The sequence below is a fragment of the Alligator mississippiensis genome, chromosome 6 (genome assembly GCF_030867095.1).
Source record: "Alligator mississippiensis isolate rAllMis1 chromosome 6, rAllMis1, whole genome shotgun sequence".
Taxonomy (NCBI): domain Eukaryota; kingdom Metazoa; phylum Chordata; order Crocodylia; family Alligatoridae; genus Alligator; species Alligator mississippiensis.
Window position 1 is genome coordinate 45,920,112 of NC_081829.1, and position 16,748 is coordinate 45,936,859.

A 16,748-nucleotide genomic window follows, 5' to 3' on the forward strand; every position below is an offset into this window, starting at 1 on the left:
TGGTTTTGTGTTATTTTTATTTCTGGATATGACTGTCTGCCACTCTGCTGTGGAGGGTACTCCCCGGGATGCTTCTTTCTTAGGTGCCTGGTCCTGCAGGGAAAAGAAATAGTGGTTAATGGTTCTTTGGCATGACTGATGCACTTCTAAGATCCTATTTTGCTGTTTCCTGTACATGTACTCATTAGCTCAGAGAACCTCACTTGACATGTAGTTTGCTCTGCCACACCAACTGTATTTCTGTTCAGTGAACCTATTGGTCTTAGTGACATTTTTATTTTGCCTTTTTTAACCATGCAAATATTGTGTTTGTTACTCTTTTTTCTGTGGCAGTTTATTAGATATCTTAAGTTTTCATTAACTTGGATTGTTGGTACCATTGCATTGTATATGTGGAAGTCAGCATAAGCATTAACTATTATTTTTCTTGAAGTTTCTTGTTTAATATCCCAACTGCTAGGGATTCTCATCTGTTCTTGCTTACTGGTAGCATAGGCATAGTGCTCTGCTTATTCATGTAGTGTGTGGTTTTTTCATTCTCTCTGGGTCCTTTTTGTGAAAGCACAGCTGTTTATATTTCCTTTGTATAATAAACTATTTTAAGAGCAATGCACTAGAACTGTTACTTAACTCAGCAATGAAGAGAGATGGTTTGTAAACATTTGCTCCCTATTGGTTAAATTGATACATTAATTTGTATTTTGCCAATCTGTATTCAACTTAATTGTAGTTCAGAGTCTGGGGAAGTGTTTTTTTCCCCAAACTTCTCTTTAGGAATATCAGGTTCATAGCTTTGGAAAGGGCTCATTTGATGTTGCAGTGGTGTTTATTTTTTAGTTTTAGTTATTTGTTTGTCCCTCCCCCGCCCCAGCCATTTATGCTGGATCCAAATGGATCAACTTTTAACACTGTTATGTAGCAGTGGTGAGAAATCACAGCAAGGACTGACTCCTTGAACACTGAACAAGGAATTTGATTTTGGAATCAGGAAAAATAGTCTCTATAAATGTGTAAAATTAAAATACAAATTCTTTCCTAATGTTTGCCACAGCACAACCAATATAAGCACAAGGGACTTCTAGTAAAGCTCTGGCCTCCTTTGGACAGACCAAGCCTCATTGGCTAAATAAAGATAGTCAAAACACCTGAAGCTAAATTGATTTAATCTTTGCAGGTTGGTTTAAACTGCATAGATTGAACTGATAAGCAAGTGAACAGACATTCACTTTTGATTCTAGTATAGCCCAGGTGTACATGGGTTTGTACTCCCCTCTCTAATTGAGGGAATTATTGGCAGGGTGGTGTGCTGTGGAAGGACACAACAGCCCAGTGGCCACCTCTGTCCTTTATACAGTCAGGCCCAGTCAATCAATTACTTAACTATATACAAATTTATTATTACAACAAAACCATTAAAGGGTAAGGACATAAATTATATATATATATACAAATTTACAAAACAATAAACCCTATACATATACAAAACAATAAACCCTATACCCCTGCCAGGCTTCCCTGCTGCCCAACTCTGCTGCCGCTGGCCTGGCTTAGGGCCACATGCACTGCTGTGTATAGTGGGCGCTTGGCTTAGCTTGGCAGACAGCTTGGGCCAAGGCTAGCCCACCTACCTTGTGGTGGGTGGGTTTCAGGGGAAGTGCAAAGCATCCTGGGATGGTGGGGGACTGTGTTAACTTGAATCTGGAGGGGATCTGGGACAGAAGTTCAATAAACGGATTTCACCTAAATCAGTTATGTCTGATATATATATATATATATATATATATATATATATATATATATATATATACACACACACAAATATTTACAAAACAATAAACCCTATACCATGGTATAGGGTTTATTGTTTTGTAAATTTGTACATATATATATATAATTTATGTCCTTAACCTTTAATGGTTTTGTTGTAATAATAAATGTGTATATACATATATATCAGACATAACTGATTTAGGTTAAATTGGTTTATTGAACTTACTACCTGGCTTGTGCTCCCCCTCAAATGTGGGGTAGCAGTGGCAGCCTAGAGGGCCACAGGGCAGCCTGGGTACAGGCTCCAGGTGGCTGCATGAGGGGGGGAGGGGTATGCAGAGACTCTGACATGCAGCTACAGCCTGCACTCAGCCAGGATCTCAGCCCAGCAGTGGTGGAGCACAGTCCAGCATGACATGAGTCTGTGAAGGGGAAGGGGCATGGGAAGGGCCAGATTGAGGGCCCCATAGTGAGGGAGGGAGTGGGCCAGGGCAGTAGATGGGGTGAATGGAGCCCCAGGGCAGGTTGTGGGATGGTCAAAGCCCAAGAGCCCCTGCAAACCCAGGGTTGCAGGGGGCTCCCGCCACTGCACGCACCTTAAGACATCAGCCTGCCTCTTCCCAGCTCACAAATCTAGGGGGCATATGCCCCCCACTGAGCCCCTGAATGAGTGGCCCGAGCTCTGACCATCTGACCACCTGCCCCAGGGCCCTATTGTAGCATGAACTGAACTAATGTAGCTGATGTTAACATAGAGTGTAATAATAGTGAAATACAACCATGTTAGTCTTGTCCTGTAAGCAACTCGAAAACTCCATTTTGTATCCTTCTGCTTGACATAAGTGAATGAACTCTGCATAGCCTTTATGTATGACTGTGTGTAAAAGGGTGAATGGTGAAAGAATGGCATAGAGATGGGAGAAGAAGATTTAACTGTTTATGTAAGCAACAAGGCACCAAATGTAAGTTACCAGTCAGTAAACTAATTAATGAATGGCTGAAGAATCCCTAAGGCCCCCAAAAAAACAAAACAAAAAAAACCCGACAGACAGGCAGCAAGAACACTCCAAGGCTAAAATAAGCTAAAGACAAAAAAAAGAACATCCACAAAAACAGAAGCTGGGTATGAAAAACCCCCAAAGCACTGAAACAAAGGATGCCAATCCCTATAAAAGAACACTTTAAAAATGCCAGGTTGGGTGAGTCTCTTTCTCTATGCTGTTTCATCGGAGCACAGATGCATCTGTTCACCCTGCTCCAGCTGTTATCTTCGAATCTGCTATCTTCAAATCATCATCAACTACTCAATAAGCCCAGGTTGGCTACCTTGGGTTGATATTGAACAATTATTGCTGTTTACAATATCTAGTGTATGTGTGGATGAAACGGTTGTTTTGTGTATGTGTATGCCTGTGTGTAATGATGTGTATGATGGTTTATGTGTGTTTGTATGAATGGTGTGCCCAAACCTCTATGTCTAACTCATGTGATCAATAAACGTGGCACCTTGCCTTATCCCCCTTTATAAAAGTCTTGCTTGTGATTTGAGCAACTGGCAATTTGAGTAACATTTTTGTTGAAGAATGCGTGTGGAGGTGAATAAGGTTCTATGTTGTAGTTATTGATCAGTTGTATGTTATCTGTATAGTAAGTTTCGTCTGTGTATGTGTTTTTCTGTCTATCTGAAGGTGTGCACACCGCCCAGTGGTAGAAGTGCTGGGTGTTGTGGTCTCGTGTTAGACTGACAACATTAGAAAAATAGAGGAATATCTGAAGATAGGCAATTTGTTTGATTTAGAGAATTTGAAGCCCACCTGTGGGTATTTAGATACTTAGACAAGTTGTTTGACATGGAAAGCCCACCTGTGGGTTGTGGATTCTACCCCAGGGTAGTCTGGACTGCCTATGGAGAGGGGTCCATTGCTTTAGTTTGTTTTGTTTTCACACTTAGTTATCTTGGAAATCAGTCTTTTTGGCATGTTTTTACAGACTAGTATACTGGATTTGAATAATAATGCATGGTAACTATAATAAATAGACACAGTATTGGGAACTTAAGTTAAGATGTTTAAAAGGAAAACAGTTAAGAGTGAGGCAGCTGTGAAAGATGTCAAAGATCCCCTGCCTACATATCTGCAAGATATGAGTCTTTTAAAACAAGTGCTGCAGCAATTTGGACATAGCCCATACACCAAGCAGACAGTAACAGATGCCTGTCCATTGCAAATTTAAAAGACAAATTTAAGAACTATATACAGATATATAACATACCACCACACTCCATGAAAAAAGAGACTGCAGCAATGTGGCTTTATGGGAAGCTACTAAAAATCTGTTCCTCCATCTAACTAACTGTTAGGAGGCATTTTAAAGGGGTTAGCTAAAATTTGTAGTACGGTAAAGTTGTATGGTAATTGTGACTAGGGTTGTAAGTTTTGTGCAGAAGAGGTGGTTTGTTACTGCTGACCAGAAACCTTTGTTTGTCTGGGTCAGGTAGTAGACATGGGTACATGCTGTGGTCTGCTTAAGGTTAAGTAAGAACCTCCTGTTGTGTTTGGAATAGGAAGCTAGGAGAGAGCAGAGAAATTCATCTCTCTGCTGGAAAAGCTGTGTAAATGACAGGGTCCTTGGGAAGGATTACAGTCTTTTATGGATAGTTACAAGAGCAGTTGTGTGTTTTTTGTGAAGTTTGTAAGGTGTGAGTTACAAGTGCAAGTTATGGCAAGGTAAAGTGTTATGCAGGCAGTGGAACTTCAAAGAGATCAAAGACGGTTAAAGAAATGTAAGACAGATACTTTATATAGTCTCACTTGTAATTTGAGCAATTGGCAATTTGAGTAACACCATTCATTCTAGCCTCTGCCCCAGCCCCTGTTTCACTCCCTTCCTCACTGTGGGGCCTCAATCCGCTACCCCACTGACCCTTCCCTCCCCACTACCCCTTCCCCTTTAGAGACTTACCTGTTGGGGTGGGGGGGGGTATGTGTGTGTGTGTACCTTGCCCACCAAATAATATTTTCTCCCTCCACCTATGTACACAGTATACCTGAGATAATATGACACTTCTTTATTCTATGGATACCAGAGATCTCGGGAACTGCACATTCCATCTCCAGTTTCTATGGAGGCATGTGAAAATACAGCTTGAAAGACAATTGGTGGTAATGTTCAAGGATCAGTGGGGAAGCAACATAGAGTTATTAATCCAAACCTACAATTTCCACACAGAAATATCTGTGCCGCATTGCTGGCTAATATAATAGACTGAAAAGGGTTAATGTATTCACTCCTCTCTTTCTCTGTTTCTCTTTCTGTCACCTCCTCCTCCTCCCTGTGTACTTCTGTCAAAGACCGCTCTCTGGCCAGCCACCAATGGGATTAGGCTGCTGTAGCAGTCTGGCTGACACTTTGTGCAGGGAGTAAGGTTTTGCTTTTGGAGAAGGAACACATGAATCCACTCCCCACCCCCAGAAATCCTAGAACTGACAATGTAACTAAGACTTTGAAGATTCAAAATTATACTTTTTTGTTTGGTTTACAATAAAAATTAACTTTTCCTTTTTTGAAAGTCTAAAGACGTTTAAATTAAACATCTATTAAGAAGTGATAAGGAAAAATCAGTTTTCTCCTCTTAAAGTGGTTTCACTGTTTTGGTTTTCATCTATCTGAAGACACTTGAGAGATTTGTGTGGTTTTGTGTTATTTTTATTTCTGCAAAAGAAGTCAGATGCCTGGAGAGAATAGCTAAATAGGTAAGAGCAATTTCAGTTTGCTTCTTTCTAAATTTTTTTTAATGTCCCTCCAAAAATCAGAGAAATGTCAAGAAAAATGAGCCCTTAGTTTGATGCTTTGTTAGGGATAAGATGATCATCTATTTCTTCCTCCCCTGGACAAGAAAATTGTGCCACTGCTTTGTAAATGTTGTTTGCAAAGTGCTGCCATTTAAAAAGCCACAAGGGCAGAAACTGAAGTGCAGGGCAACTTGGATGTCATTGTTTAAAAAGCAATGAAAAAATAATTTAAGGATTTTGTTTTGAGTCTATAAGCTGTATTTAGAAAGAGAGAATGACAAAAATGGTAAAGAAAGGTTACAAGTCTTAGCAAAAGCTCTGCGAAAGGATTTATACTACTAATCAAAATAAAGAATAATATTTTCAACTATTACTTGACTTATAATAATAGTTGTTTTATAGTCTTTTTAATCAGTTGTTATAAATGTAACCAAAACATATTTAAAACAGAATGGAAGAAGATTGTCTAACATTTTTTTAGGATGTTAACTAGGATGTTCTGTAGTATTATCAGCCACAGAGAGACACTAGTTATTTGGGAAATCACCTACAAAAACAAGTTTTACACATCATAATTCATAGGTAAATTTAGTTGGTGAATTAAATTATAAAAATGTAAATGTAGATGACATTCTGAAGAAGCTGTTCTTTTTAAAAAAAAATTATATTGTTCTTAATGAGCAGTAATTATGTTTAGTCATAGACTTGCTGAGTTTGTCTTAATACATTTACAGGCTGCAAAAGGAAAGTATCCGTCCCAAAAATTTGGCAGATTATAAATCCTGGATTCATAATTTCATGTATTAGTCTTCTGTTATGTTCTCCTCTATCAGTGGATGATAGCCACATTTGCAAAGGCTTTACTCTCTTCTGTTACTTACAAAATGCAAGAAGTTATCTATTTCCAAAAAAACCCCAAACATATTGCTCTCTGAGCACCCTCTGCCTGCTAACCAACTGAGCTGCAATTGGCATCAGTTTTGAAAATGCAGTGTTCCCCTTCCTGATTCAGCAATTCTCTCTATTGTTGAAGATTAATATGAGGCAGATGTGTAAAGACTGCAAGGATAACAAACAATCTTAAAACAAACAAAAACATTCCAGTGCTTACCTGATTCTTTTATTCATATAGGTCTGTGCAATATATGTAACACATTTTTAATAGCATCTGCATTTCCAGATTCTTTGCTGTAACTGTTTAAGCTTCACACATTCCTTGTCTAGATTCCATGCTGATAATAAAATGTCTTGGCAAGGGAGAAAATATTAAAATAAAGTTCTGAAAAGAGTGAAAAGGGGAGAGTCTGACAGAGAGAAGACTGCAGCAATGGGTTAGAAACATCCCTGAGAACATGTGGAAGGAATGGAACACAGAGTGATGTAATTTCAAAATTATTTGTCCAACCATCATTTATATGGCCTTTCCCTAAATAAAACATGCAGAGAATTTAGAATCTACCAAGTTCCAGCTTGGTTTCTCTAACCTGAGATTGCCCATTCTCCACTACTCATACTTTTACTCTGTTTTGTACAATTTTCTCTATTTTCAGTAAACATACTTGTTATTCTGATGAATTTACCATTGATATGATAGAATAAAAGTACCAAAACCCAATGGAAACAACATTAATTAGTGATACTCTTTAAGAGAGTAACTAATTTCTGACTGGTGGATCCCCCTGCATTTATAACTGAATCTTGAAAATCAGCAGGCAAGCAAATACAGTGAATAAGCCAGGGCATTCATTTGTTCAATTGTCATTTAATTTTATTTATAATTCTCTACTTCACTTATGCTTGTGCTTGTGCTGTGTATCACAATATTTTTCATATATTTGGTACTGTGGGACATCACTGCAGCCTCTGCTATTAATCTTTGATGAGAGATGGGTCAAAGACTAAGACGTTTCTTAGTGAACATACAGTAATTCAGCAAAGTACAGATTGGTTACTTTCTGCATTGTGGTGAATGTTTACAGTTTCTGATTATAATTATTTTTAGCAAAGTAAATTCCTCAAAAAGAGATGTGTGGGGTTTGCTCCTTTTTTTTCCACTGAAAGTAATAGTGATTATAAACTTTTTCATCCTACAGAAGATGCTGCTGAAGGTGTCCAGAGTCTGGATTTATCTGCTTCTTCAGTTTCTCATAGCTGTCTCTTTGTGTCATTTGAAAAATGTGCCTGCTGGTTCCCAACACAGCTTCAAAAACGGTCTCTTCAACTTTTATCATTCCCTGATTCTTGCAGATGGCAAAGAAACAACAATCCACTTGTTGAAGGACATACCTAAAAGGTAAGAGGAAATGAATACATAGAAATTGTCATATTCTCTTTCATTTTCTGCCCACAGGAGGCAGGCTACTGCTGAGAATTCATAAATACCCACTACCCACAAGGCTCTAGCTGTGCATTCTTGGCTCAGGGTACTGCCTTCTAAATCATCTTTCTTCCAATATGTGTTCCTCCATCTTACCTTTACCAGTTAAAAACAGTTAGAATATGGAGTATTTTCTTGAAAATAAACTTCAGCTACACACATGAATGTTATAGTTATTTCCTACCTGGTTCTCTGCCAGACCTATTTAATATAATTACCACTGAGTTTATTATTAGATTATAAAAATGCAGAGCTATAGTGCCATACTCAAAGTAGATCACAATCAGTTAATCTCCAAAACTATAAGAGAAAAAGGACCTCAATAAATCTAGTATAAGCTTCAAATATTTTCCTCACTAAAGTACCTGCCATATCAATAGAATGTATGTTTAGATCTTCAAAATGCATGGGGCATTGGGGTCAATGGAGATTGCCCCCCATCCAGCAGCACCCGCTTTTTGTTAACAAGTGCCAGGAGCTGGGGCGGGCAGGGCAGCCATTAACGAATCAAATCACTGTCCCTCAAATCAGCCAAATCCGAATCCAAAGTGAATGCTAGCCACCTCGCACAGGCCTACTGCACAGTAAGTGGCTTTTATGCCGGTGTCTAGATGTGCAGAAATTACAGTGCAGCAATGCTGTGCATGGACTTACTTGGGACCAAATTTTGTCCCAAGTCAGTCCACACAAACAGGGTTACTGTCCAGCAAAGTGTCTACAGGTGCCTTACTGTGCAGAAACTACTTGGGCATAAATTTGCTACCTGCATCATGCAGGTAGCAAATTTATGCCCAAATCAGCTTAAGTCACCATAGTTAATGCGCAGTATGGATGCACACGTGTAGACATGTGCCCGTACTGAGCAGTCATTTTTGATTACTGCACAGTAACCTAAGTTACTGAGCAGTAAAGATGCATGTGTAGACGCACCTGCTGCATTTGTATTCAATGAGCAGTTCTAAATCTTCCTCACATTAAAAGTATTTTTGGTGTAGGACTTCCATGGAAGGTCAACTTGGCTTGTAGCCAAATATATAGATCTAGATATTCCTAACTATTATAGTGGGAGGTAATGGCAGAGCAATGAAGGCATCTTACCGTAGTGCCAGAGGGGTGCAAGCTCATGTTCTTGTCTGGTCTCAGGCTAAAGTCTGGCCCATGGTCTAAATGTGCACATCCTCATTCAGGCTAAAGGAGGGACAAAAGTAATTGAATAGGCTGCTAGCCACATTCTTTTGTCTGCCACTGACTGCTGAAACTGGCATGCCCTAATTATACTAGCCCTATAGGTCTGTTGACTTAGGAGGGCCCTTTTTACAGTGAGTAGCACTCTATAAATAGCAAAGACAGAGAGATCTCTCTGTGTGTAGAGAGATTCCTCAAAACCAGAAGTAGTCAAATGCTCATTGGAATTGAATCAGTTGTATTAGCATGCATAGATTTGATTCATTTTGGTACATTCTACCAAAATGGTCACAAATGCAGAGGGTAAAACAGATGGTTCAGCTGTCAGCATTGTGCAGAGAGAAAATGAGTGAACACAATATATAATATAATCATTTTCTCCAAAGCAAACCTAAGAAGTCTAGTAGTTAAAGGGAAAAAAGAAATTAAAATAAAAGATAAAATCGTTTAGCAAGAACATATCAATTACCTGAAAAAACCAAACAAAAAAAAGGCTTGGTTTAAATGAAGTATATATATATTGCCATAGTGCTCAATATTTTGACCCCACAGGCCAAATGAGTGGCAGGGGGCCAGTCTGCAGGAAATAACAGACCCCATGTGCCACAATCAGGACTTATACCACTTCCACCTGGCCCCGTGCACCAGAATGATGACATAGCTCCATGAGCCAGATCTGGCTCAATAGAAGAAAGGTTGACCACTCCTGATGTACTATAATCTCAACCACTGAAAATGTCACAGGAACCTGAAATTCAGAAACCAGAGTTAAATTTAACAAATACTGGATTTTTGAAAATGTGGAAATTCTCAATTGAAGTCACCAAAATCACCTTGATTCTGGCTTGGGATCAATGCCCTGAAAATAAGCAAATTCTCTGAGATGCTCCTATCTACCCACAAAATAGAGTTGGGAGTAGGATCATACTGGCCACATCTACACAAGATGTTTACTGAGCAGTAGCTCATTACTACTGCACAGTAGCATTGTAATGCATGAACCATGACATGATGCTACTACACAGTAGTAACAAGCTACTGCACAGTTGGCATCACCAGGAAGCTGTGCAAGGATGCTCCTGCATGGTAATTTACTGCAGTCATTTAGTACTTGGGTATGTAAGCACTAAATGACTGTGCAGTAACAACTGTACAATCTGTGTCGTGTGTAAACACATCCACTGTGTCCAACCTGCTTTGTGTATGTTCCAACTACATTGAGAGAATGACAAGAAAAGAAGCAAGTGGGAATCAGGCATTACTGGAAGTGGTAAGTATTGAAGAACAGGATTTAATGGACTGATATAATTTTGATAATGTGGAGCTTTAATTGATATTTAATTGATAAGGTGCATGCCGACCCTCTGTATAATGAACATTTCTTGGTTAGTGAACACAGCTACCTTTCCCCTAAGGTGGAGCCACTAGTTGCCCAGCTGTTTTCTGTAACTAGTAGATCTTAGAGAAGTCTTCAAGCTCCATATAATCCCCCAGCAACCTAGACTACATGCACTCTGAAAGACCCATAGCATAAAGGAACAGAAGTGTGAAAAGTAGAGTCCTCACACTATCAATCACCCCAGACAGCCACTAGAAACAGAATATTTACAATTGAATCAATCTTAATCAAATGAAAACTTAACTGCTCAGACCCATGAAGAAAGAATGAAATCTATCTGCTGTGTCACTGTTTTAGAACGTCTTGCTGTTTGCTTACATCAATAAGCTTTGGTATACAATTCTAGCAAAAAAATGCCTATTACTTCATTAGCTAGGGAGTTGATCCCTAATTGGTAGTTAATTTCCTACTTCCTGTGCTAAGTGACAATGTATATACTGTAAAATCAAAGCCCTAGTATTTGTTTCACTGAAATACTAGCATCTCAAAAGTTGGTGGAGTACAGACTATTTATTTAGTAGTCGTAAATGGGCAAAACTCCAAGAGGATAGCTGTGGATAGGAAGTAGCATAGTGTGTAATACTCTTATGTAAGAAAACTTGAAATACTCTCTGCTGGTGTTTTAATGTACCTTGTAGTAGAATGGTCATTATTACCTTGAGGGAAATGCAGCTTTTATCTCTTTAGTCTGCAAACCTAATTACCTTTCCTACAGGGAGTCTTCATTATACCTGAGTCTCTTAAAATCTAAAGTCTGTTTGTAATCCATATTTTCAGGTACTATTTCATTCTGAGGGAAGACAGAGCCCCTATTCCTTTCACAGTGACTGTGACTCCCTGTGATGTTCCCATTGAATGGAGCATACTGGTACACAAAACTTCAACAAATTTCCTTGGGAAACCAGCACATGGTAAGACCCAAATTAAAGGAACATTCAGTCTACATGATTAGTGACAGAGGGAACTTACCTACTCTTAAAAAGTGTTGCCATGCTAAGAAATCTCAAAAACAAAACCAAACCAGCCTAGGTAGGCTTCAAAAGCTTGAAACAAATTTCTCCTCCTATAGACTAACCTTTTGGTTTAGAAAACTACGTACAATTCCATGGGTGACATCCTTTCCTATTGAAGTCACTGGGTCTTTTGCCCCTAGTTGGGCCAGAATTACACCTCAGATTGTTTCTGCTGCGGTTTCTCAGGTTAGTGGATAGGAAGGAAAAGGAAAGTATGTGGTCACCGAGGATCTAGGTTTTCTTTGTCTAAAATTGCAAAAACCAAATTAAAAAAATTCCAAAATTCTTTGATTTAAAAACCCCAAATCCACATTTTTCTGCAATTTCAATTAATTTAAAATTCAGGCCAAATCCTAATCGAATAGGGCCCGGTTCACACACCCCTAAAATGAGTTCTAAATACCTATATATATTTGCATTTTATTTTGGTTTTTTTATCATGGAAAATCTGAGCTCTCCATGCCAGAACTCACCTTTATGTGCTGGTGCCCTGCCCATGCTGTTTCCCCTCAATCCCAAGCCACAGCCCACCCACCAGCCCTGCTGCCGCCCCTTATTCCCAATCTCCAATCCCCCGTCCCTGACAATGCCCCTTGCTCCCAACCCACAGTCCCCCACAACCCCAGACCTACTACTGCCCCTCACTCCCAAATGTAGCTTCCTGCCCAGCTCTGCTGGAGGGGACCCTCAGCTGCCAGAGCTACAGGACCAGGGCCTGTGCCCACAGACCCTTGTCCCCCACCACCACTCCCAGCAGTGCCCAAGCCCCAGCTGCTATATGCAGGAAGCAGTGTCTACTGCAGACAGAGCAGAGTGTGGAGGCCATCCCCCTCCCCTGCCAGCAGGCAGCATGGCTGGAGCACAGATGAGCAAAGCCTGTGGGTGGCGGAAGGAAGTGAACTGCCCACTGCAGGGCTCAGGGCTTCCCACTCTGCTGCCCTCTACTGGGGGCCTCTGTTGCCCAGTAGGCAGGACCTGGCATGAGAGGGCAGAGAGGCTCAATGTTGCCACTGCTGCCATCTCTGCTACCACCAGGAGCCTTGTGCCAGCCATGCTACTATGGTGACAACCACCAACCCCAGCGCTGCCAAGTGGACAGGGGATACTTCAGCATGGTAGGGCTCCTGGTGCAGGGCTCCTGGTGGTGGCAGCAGCAGCAGCACCAAGCCTCTCTGCCGTCTTATTCAGGGTCCCACCCACTGGACCACAGAAGCCCCTGGGGTGAGAGCAGCAGGGTAGGTAGCTCTGATCCCCACAGTGGGCAGCCCACATCTTTCCCCATCCCATGCACACATCTGGGGTGGGGGGGCATCTGGGGTGGGGCAGCATCTGGGGTGGGAAGGCATGTGCCCTTCCCTGGGAGTGCACACAGTGATGGGGAGCCAGCCCCCTCACCACCCTCTGGACAATCCACCTGTAGTTTCATCCTGTTCCCCAGCCAGCTCCACAGTCACACACTCCCACCTGATCCCCACCCCAGCTAAGCAGTGCCCCCAGAAAGGTTCTCTCTAGGTTGTTCATGTGCATGGCCATGCACAAAAAAAATTATTGTTGCACAGTAGCACCCGCTTGGAGAGGAGCTGGGCTGCGGCTTCCTGAAAACTTTGGTCATGGAGTGCGGCAAAGGCACAGTAGGCCACTGTGGGACACTTACCATCTCTGCTCCTCACTCCTCTGCTCCACTCCTCACTGCACCAGAATCTCCACAGGGAAGGAGAGTGGTGTAGGCCAGGCAGCAGGTCCTCCCTGAGCCAAGGTGGGGGCAGGGGCAGGGGGCAGGGACAGGGGCTGGGGCTGGGGCAGAGCCAGGTACTGCATGGGCTCTGCCGGGTATGGGTAACTGCTCCACGCCCTAGCCACTTCGGGTGAGCTTCGCCCTGAGTCCCAACGCCTCCCCTGCTCCTATGGCCATGCAGCACAGAGCTATTCCTACTATGGTAAAGATTTCCATGGTGCAGGGACAGGGAGGGTGATTCTGACCCTCACTCTAAATACGGTTCCTAAGGCTGGTGCCCTGCTTGTATCTTCTCAGTTAAGTTACTGGATTTCAGCTTAATTCAGTTTCATCTATAACTTATTTTTTGTATCCAAGGAAGTTACTTTTTACTGCTAAATTTAGGCCACATCAGAGCTGGGTTAAAGATGGTATATGCTCTTTATTTACAAGGAACTAAAATCATTATAGAAAGCTGTTCAGGCATTCTTGGCAGAGAATCCTATCCTCAGTCACCAAGTTTTATGAATTCAGGAACAGACCGAAACGGCGTGCTCACAGACTGAAGCAGCACACTCATGGACCAAAGTGTCATGCTCATGGATTGCTACACCTTAGAGGGAACATTGGCCCCCCAGCCCCAGCCGCTAACCCTGTCCCACTCCCTCCCTCATTGTGGAGGGCATCAGTCTGTCCTCCTGCCCTGCCCCTCCATTGCCTATGCCCCCCCCCCATACTCTCATAGACTTATCTGCAGGTAGCTGGGGGAGCTGCTGTCCACCACTGCCTAGCTGTATTGCTGGTCACATGGATGTGTGCATACACGCACATGCATGTGGTACCTACTGAGTCCTGCTTCTCCTAGCCCCAAATAGCCCCTTTCCAGCTAGAACTCTGATAGTCTGCAAGAGGAAACCCAGTTTCCTGTGTTTTTCTCCTTTAAAGAGAAAATCCACATTTTTCCATAGTAGGCAGAAAACCCAGCTCCCTGATGATCGAATGTATAAGTTCCAGTTGTAAAAATCCTCTTCTCATGCTGGACATTGTCTCTTCCACAACAGAAACATTCCCATCCACTTCGTGAAATGTGACAATTTAAGGTGGTAGGGTTAATATTATAATTAAACTGTATTATTTTGGTTTTTTACTTAGACATCTGCAGGCTTTCAAAAAAGCATGGAAAACACAATGGTTACTCTCAGTTTCACAATTTGCAAACTAAAATCTACTATGGCTAAGAACAAATGTTGCATATTTTCCTGGATAAATTATGCCTATGTCTATCCCAGAACAAAAATATCCTGGGATTGGCATGTACACACATCACCCTTCTAAACAGGGTTCAGTAAGTGGCTGATTGTGCTGCTGCTTTCCTGCCATCCATTCCATAATGCGATCCCAGGAAAACTGTCTGGACCTACTTTGCAATATCCTAGAATGTACTGTTACTACCTCTTACCTGGGAAACATTTTTAGGATTTATCTCAGGACAACAGATATGGATGTCTGTGTAGATTGAAGTTTGTCTTAGAATTAAGTGATTTAGCCTGGGATAAATGTGATGTCTGTTTGCAACCTGTAAAACCCAAGGAGTTCAAACTACACAGAGGAGAACTTTCCATGAAAGTATCAAGAAAGCAGGGAAGAGCATTCCAACTTTTTCTGTACATTGAGAACACTTGGGACAACTCTTTTTTTTCCTCCTCATGATAATGTGCAGCAGGTGGGAGAATTTAGCTCATGTTTATTAGGGGTGTGCGAAGCTTCAGTTGCTGATTCAATTTGGAAAAGATTTGGCCTGATTCAGAGGCTGAATCATTGAATCCAAATCAAATTGGGAGACCTAAAAAACCCCCCTCTGAATTGATTCAGAGCCTCCAAATTGATTCAGAAATGATTTGGAAATGATTCACAGATTCAGAGATTTGGAAGGCAGTCTTTCAGGGGAACAGGAACTGAGAAGAGGGAGGGGGAGCAGGGGTGAAAGACTGACATCTGTAGCTGGCCAGTGATTGTGATCTTCCCCTGAGTCCCCTTCCAATCACAGTGCTCTGGGGGAGAGATGTAGAAATAGGCTTGCAGCCTTTCTGTCCCTTTTGTGAGCTGTTTCTGCCTGAGCAACAGTGTCTGAAAGGTACTGCTGGACTAATTTGGATTCCTAGTCAGTTTCCTGCTAGTTTCTGTTCTTGGGAAGGATTGGATACAGCTTACTAATTACCCTTCCTTAGAATCTCTCTATTTATCCCTATCCAATCCATTTCTTCCAACTTATTCTGCCCCCAAAGTCCTCTTATTTGTTCTTGTTACGTTTCTTTCCCCACACTTTCCCCATCACTGTACAGGAAAGCACATACATTACACACGCTTACAATACAGTACACAGAGAAAGAGAGAGATTAGACACATAGAATAATCAGAGAGGAAGAAGAGATATTAATATTATTAATTATGAACACATATTAATATTATGAATTACACAGACATGCAGTAAAAACAACAGAGAAGACAAGATAGTAGTCAGACACATACAGTAATGAGAGAAGAAGAGATATTAGTTACACACAGAACAAGAAGATATATTACAGCTGCACACACACAGAGACACATTTTCCAGCAGAACAAAAATTAATATGAAGTATGCTGGAAAGGCAGGTGCCAGGTCTTCTGGCAGGGGATGGGGAGGGGCTAGAGGGGGTAGGGGAAGAGCTGAAGTTTCCCCAGCCCAAAACATAGATGCACCCTCTTTCCTGGCAGCAATGAGTCTTCTGCTGCCAGTGGAAGCAAGGAGGTGGGAGCAGTACCTGTCCCTGCACTGGCACCACCTTCCCCAACACCAGAAAGAGCCACCAGCACCAGAATTACAGTCTACTCCACCCCAATTTCATCTCCCACCATGAGCCTCCCAGTGCCAGAGGAGGAGCTGGATCTGGAAGCAGGGACCTGTGTGCCCTAGCAAAAGAAATTCTGGGGAACAAGGGGGGATGTGAGTTTGTGCTCCACACCCCTCAAATTTCCCCTAAACCCAGGTCTCCTTCTCTGGAAAGCACCTCGGAGGAGGTTGAGGTTGTGGAGGCAAGTGGCTCATTTGAGTAATCTCCTCCTGTTGTTGTGTCTCAGCCTGCTGAGGAGGGGGATGAGACAGGATCCCCACCCTCAGCCCAGAAGCAGCAGGGGGTGGGTAGTGTAGTGTGGGATCATTTTGAGGTGGCAGATGATCCCAAGTATGCTATCTGCCAGCACTGCCGAAGGCAGATCAGCTGAGGCAAGGAGGTGAAACACATCACCACCACAGTGATGCTGCTGCATCTCAGGAGGCAGCATCCCCTTGCCCTTTGTTCCTCCTCAGCCTGGCACCAGTGGGAGCATGCCCAAAGGGAAGTCCCCCTCTTGCTCCAAAGCCCCCATTCCCCCAAAGCAGGGGCAGGCCACCCTGGACTGGTGGGGGAAAGCTGCTGACAAAGCAGGGAGTATTGCAAGGTCAAACAAGGTCACCCAGACC

The 16,748-nt window shown here is 42.1% G+C and overlaps 1 protein-coding gene and 1 long non-coding RNA gene across 2 annotated transcripts in view; one reads left to right on the top strand and one right to left on the bottom strand.

The window, feature by feature from the left end:
* On the bottom strand, positions 1–6,900 carry LOC132251162 (uncharacterized). Its single transcript, XR_009463033.1, has 2 exons — positions 6,673–6,900; positions 1–93 (listed from the first exon to the last, which is right to left on the bottom strand). It is a non-coding gene; the product is annotated as an uncharacterized LOC132251162 (long non-coding RNA).
* Positions 5,153–16,748, top strand: part of LOC102570432 (protein NDNF) — a 23,001-nt gene continuing 11,405 nt past the window's right edge. The window contains exons 1-3 of the mRNA XM_019498200.2: positions 5,153–5,522; positions 7,655–7,854; positions 11,300–11,433. Of these exons, the coding sequence (XP_019353745.1) occupies positions 7,658–7,854; positions 11,300–11,433 (331 nt within the window). The 5' untranslated portion in view covers positions 5,153–5,522; positions 7,655–7,657. The remainder of the gene's footprint in view (positions 5,523–7,654; positions 7,855–11,299; positions 11,434–16,748) is intronic.